Raw genomic sequence first — 4166 nt, forward strand, 5'->3', positions numbered from 1 at the left:
ATGGTTTAAGGAATTTGGTGATTGGTTGGAATATAGCATAGAAAAAGATGTCGTGTATTGTTTTTATTGTTATCACTCCAAGACAACTAAGAAAAAACAAGCAGGAGGAGAAGCTTTTGTTAGTGAAGGATTCCTAAATTGGAACAGTAAAAATACGTTAAATAGTCATGTTGGCCATCATGAAAGTGAAAATCATAAAGCTCGAATGAATTTTGAAGCTTTGATGAATCAAGAGAGCAAATTCAATAAGTTTTTCACAAAAGTTCAAATAAAATGTGGAATGATTATCGTATCCATTTTAATGCTTCGATTGATTGTGTTAGAGTTTTGTTGCGACAAGGGCTTTACTTTCGGGGTCATGACGAAACTGAAAATTCTCTTAATCCAGGTAACTTTCTTATCCAACTGGAATTTTTAGGTGCTCATAATTATAAAGAGATTAATGATGTGATGAAAAATGCTCCTAAAAATTTCTAGTTAACATTCCCTGATATTCAGAAGGAAATATGAGTGTTTGTGCCACTGAAATGATTAATGTTATTATCAGAGATGTTGGTAATTCATTGTTCTCTATTTTAGTTGATGAATCTCGTGATGTTTCAAAAAAGGAGAAAATGTCAGTTGTCATCCGTTATGTGGATAGTAGTGGACATGTAAGTGAACGTTTTATTGGGATTGAACATGTTACTAGTACCATTGCACTCTCACTTAAGGCCTCAATTGATAAAACGTTTTCTAGATATAATTTGATCATATCTAAGTTGCGAGGACAAGGATTTGATGGAGCAAGTAATATGCAAGGTAAATTTAATGGTCTAAAAGCACTCATTTTAAAGGAGAACTCATGTGCATTTTACATACATTGTTTTGATCATCTACTACAACTAGCTCTTATAGTTGTGGCTAAGAAGAATATTCCGATTTCTAATTTCTTTTGTGTTTTTGGTGATGTGGTAAATGTTGTTGGAGCATCTTGCAAACGGTCATCGACATGAAAAATATTCCAATTTCTAATTTCTTTTGTATTGTTGGTGATGTGGTAAATGTAGTTGGAGTATCTTGCAAACGGTCAGATCATCTTTGAGATAAACATTCAGATTTTATTGTTGATGTATTGGAAAGGGGTGAGATTTCAAGTGATCGGGGCCTTAATCAAGAAACTAACCTTCAACGTGCTAGGGATACACGTTGGGGGTCACATTACAATTCTTTGATCTGCTTGATTTCTATGTTCTCTGCTGTCAGTGATGTGCTTGAAATAATTTCGAAAGATGATTCTAGTTTTCCTGATCAAAAAACTGAGGCATTTAATTTATTAGAGTCAATACTTTCATTTGGTTTTGCATTCAATGTACACTTGATGAAACATTTCTTAGGAATTTTGAGTGAATTGTCAACAGCATTGCCAAAAAAAAGATCAGGATATTGTGAATGCAATGGATATTCACAATGGATTTGGTACAAGTATGCAAACACCGACTCCAAAGGATGAGAGATGATGGTTGGGATTCATTTTTAGAAAAGGTTCACCGGTTTTCTGAGCAGCATTACATTGATGTTCTCCAAATGGATGATATGTTCACACGTTGGGCATCACGTGGTCATCCTCATTGTAATCCACCCGAAGTGAAAAATTTGCATCACTATCGTGTGGATTTATTATATGGTTTTATTGATATTTAACTTCAAGAGTTAAATGATTGTTTCTCTGAGGCAGGTATTGAATTACTCCTTTGTGTAGCTTGTTTGTGTCCACAAAACTCTTTTTTGGCTTTTGACAAGAAAAAATTGATGCAACTAGTAGAGTTTTATCCAAAAACTGTGTTTGGAATCCCGGATACATGGAATTTGGAATTGAAAATATCATTTTAGTGTTTGGCAAAACGGGATTGGTATTTCATGGGATTTCATTTAACTAAGTGAAATCCTTATAAAATTGGTCGGATTTCATGAGATTTTGGTTTATAAAAATAATTAAATTATTTTTAATAATAAATGTACGGTAAATTAATTATAAATTTTAAGTTTTCTTCAAAAATATTTTACAAAATATCATTTATATAAAATTTATACTATCAAATTTCAAAGTATATTTTAACTTTTTGCCAAACACTAAAATGAAATTCCAATTCCATGTATTTAAAATTCAATTCCAATTTCAATACCAATTCCAAATTCTATTTTTTAGGCATCCAAACACTCTGAAAATATTTTTAAGATTTGATCTCCTCATACTTGAAACTTACATATGTGATATGCATTCTAGCAAAGCATTTCAAGGATTGAAAGGACTTGGTGAATTTTCGGAGAAGTTAATGATCATGTCAAAAAAAATTATGGTTTACCCGTTGGTTTATAAGCTTTTGACATTGACATTAATTCTACCAGTTGCGACTGCAACTGTAGAGAGAGTGTTTTCTGCCATGAAAATTGTTAAGACAAGTTGCGCAATCAAATAAATGATGATTGAATGAATGATAGTCTCATTGTCTATGTAGAAAAAGATGTATTTCTAACCATTGATAATGAAACTATTGTACAAATTTTCAAAATATGAAGACTCCAAAAAGAACAATTGTAAGGTAATTATTTTGATGTTTTATGATTATAAGATTTTATATTTATTTTGCTTTATTAATTTTAGACTATCATCGCCTACACTGAACAAAATTCTTAGGTCCACCCCTGAGTATAAGCCTTCTAGGTGTATGCTATTTTTTGCGGGCTATCTTTTTAGATAGAACTTAAGCATGCAAATAACTTAAACTATTAACTTAATCAGAAAATTACTTGAGGAAACGTAAATCAAATTTCAAACTAACGATATCAAAATTCGACTATCACACGATTCTCATATGAGAATGCAAAAATTCTTTATGCATGCAAAACTTGAAACCATAGAATATTAAATCCTAAAACTAATGTATTAAAATGTGAATTCAAATAAAATGTTAATAATATAAATGGACTTGCAAAAACTTCCTAAATTCATGAAAACTTGAAATCTCTATAGATCCAATCTTAAATTAATGTAGTAAAATGTTGTGAATCAAACAAAATATGTGTAACATAGATAAAATGCATAAATTCCATGGACATGCTGGACATAAGGTTCTTTGCGGTATTGATGGCTACTTTGGAGGTCCAAGAGTTTTATTTTCGTTTTATAATTTGTTTGAGTTAATTTTATTTCTTTCATTTTGCTTTTGTTTCTTATTGAGTTGATCATGTTTAATATCTTAAATTTTCTTACGAGGTGCATATATTGGAAGATTGAGGCCTAAGCAATTCATTGCAACAGAAAAATATGGGTGTCCATATGCAATCCTATAGCCCACCACCTTACGATCAACCATGGGAGTCCTCTCGTTCTTCAAGCCTCTGTTTAATCTTGTTTTAAATTTTGCTGAGTTATACATGTGTTTTCTTTTGGTTTGTTGAATTGAAGACAATGCAAATTTTTAGTGTGGGAAGGGGGAGTAGTGCATCTCATTTTAATTATGTTTTTATGTATTATATTGAGTCGAGTAGTAGACGCCAAAAAAAAATCAGCATCTTGCATCGAAGTTATTCATGTTAAAAAAATTAGTTTGGGAAGACATTGCGGTGTCACATGACCAATGATGATTTTGAATTGATGAAAAGCATGCCTATTGATTTTTGTCACTTTCACTAGTTTAGGACGTTTTTTTTGTTGAACACAAAATTTTTGGATGAACGTGTGAATATCATATTGCATGAATGTGATGAAGGTTAAGTTGGTTTCTTGAAACTTATGTGATATTAGATACTTGTAGAACTTGAGAGCACATTCTTTGAAGCGTAAACTGGTGACATGAAAATGATCTAGGTAAATTTTCTTTAACTTTTGTGCCTTATTGAACTTACCTGGTGATATATAAATTCTTTAGTGTCCCCATTGATCAGCTTAAAGAAAAAAATGCAATGTGCTTTGAATATATTTAGACATATATTTAGACCCCCATTCGACATTTTTTATGTATCTCATTATACCAACCATTGGAGCCAAATTAATATAAATCCTTACCCTGAGTATAATGAATCTCAATTGATGTACTATAAATTATTGAACTTGTGGAAATTTTTTGAGAATCTCTACCAAAAAAAAGGTCAATCCGCGTTGTCTATGTGGCTGAAAAAGCGTT

The 4166-nt window shown here is 31.3% G+C and overlaps 1 protein-coding gene across 1 annotated transcript; it reads left to right on the plus strand.

Moving 5' to 3' along the window:
- Window positions 1-273: 273 nt before the first annotated feature.
- On the plus strand, window positions 274-2459 carry LOC140879163 (uncharacterized). Its single transcript, XM_073282826.1, has 5 exons — window positions 274-418; window positions 580-801; window positions 1098-1303; window positions 1401-1464; window positions 2281-2459. The coding sequence occupies exons 1-5, from the start codon at window positions 274-276 to the stop codon at window positions 2457-2459; spliced, it is 816 nt and encodes a 271-aa protein (XP_073138927.1).
- The last annotated feature ends 1707 nt before the right edge of the window (window positions 2460-4166 follow it).

This window comes from Henckelia pumila, chromosome 2 (genome assembly GCF_033568475.1).
Source record: "Henckelia pumila isolate YLH828 chromosome 2, ASM3356847v2, whole genome shotgun sequence".
NCBI classification, from domain to species: domain Eukaryota; kingdom Viridiplantae; phylum Streptophyta; class Magnoliopsida; order Lamiales; family Gesneriaceae; genus Henckelia; species Henckelia pumila.

Coding starts and splice junctions, on each gene's coding strand:
- LOC140879163 (XM_073282826.1), top strand. CDS start 274: ATGTGGAATGATTATCGTATCCATTTTAATGCTTCGATTGATTGTGTT. Junction 419..579: donor TATCCAACTGGAATTTTTAG/GTGCTCATAATT, acceptor TCTCTATTTTAG/TTGATGAATCTCGTGATGTT. Junction 1,304..1,400: donor TTCCTGATCAAAAAACTGAG/GCATTTAATTTA, acceptor AATTGTCAACAG/CATTGCCAAAAAAAAGATCA.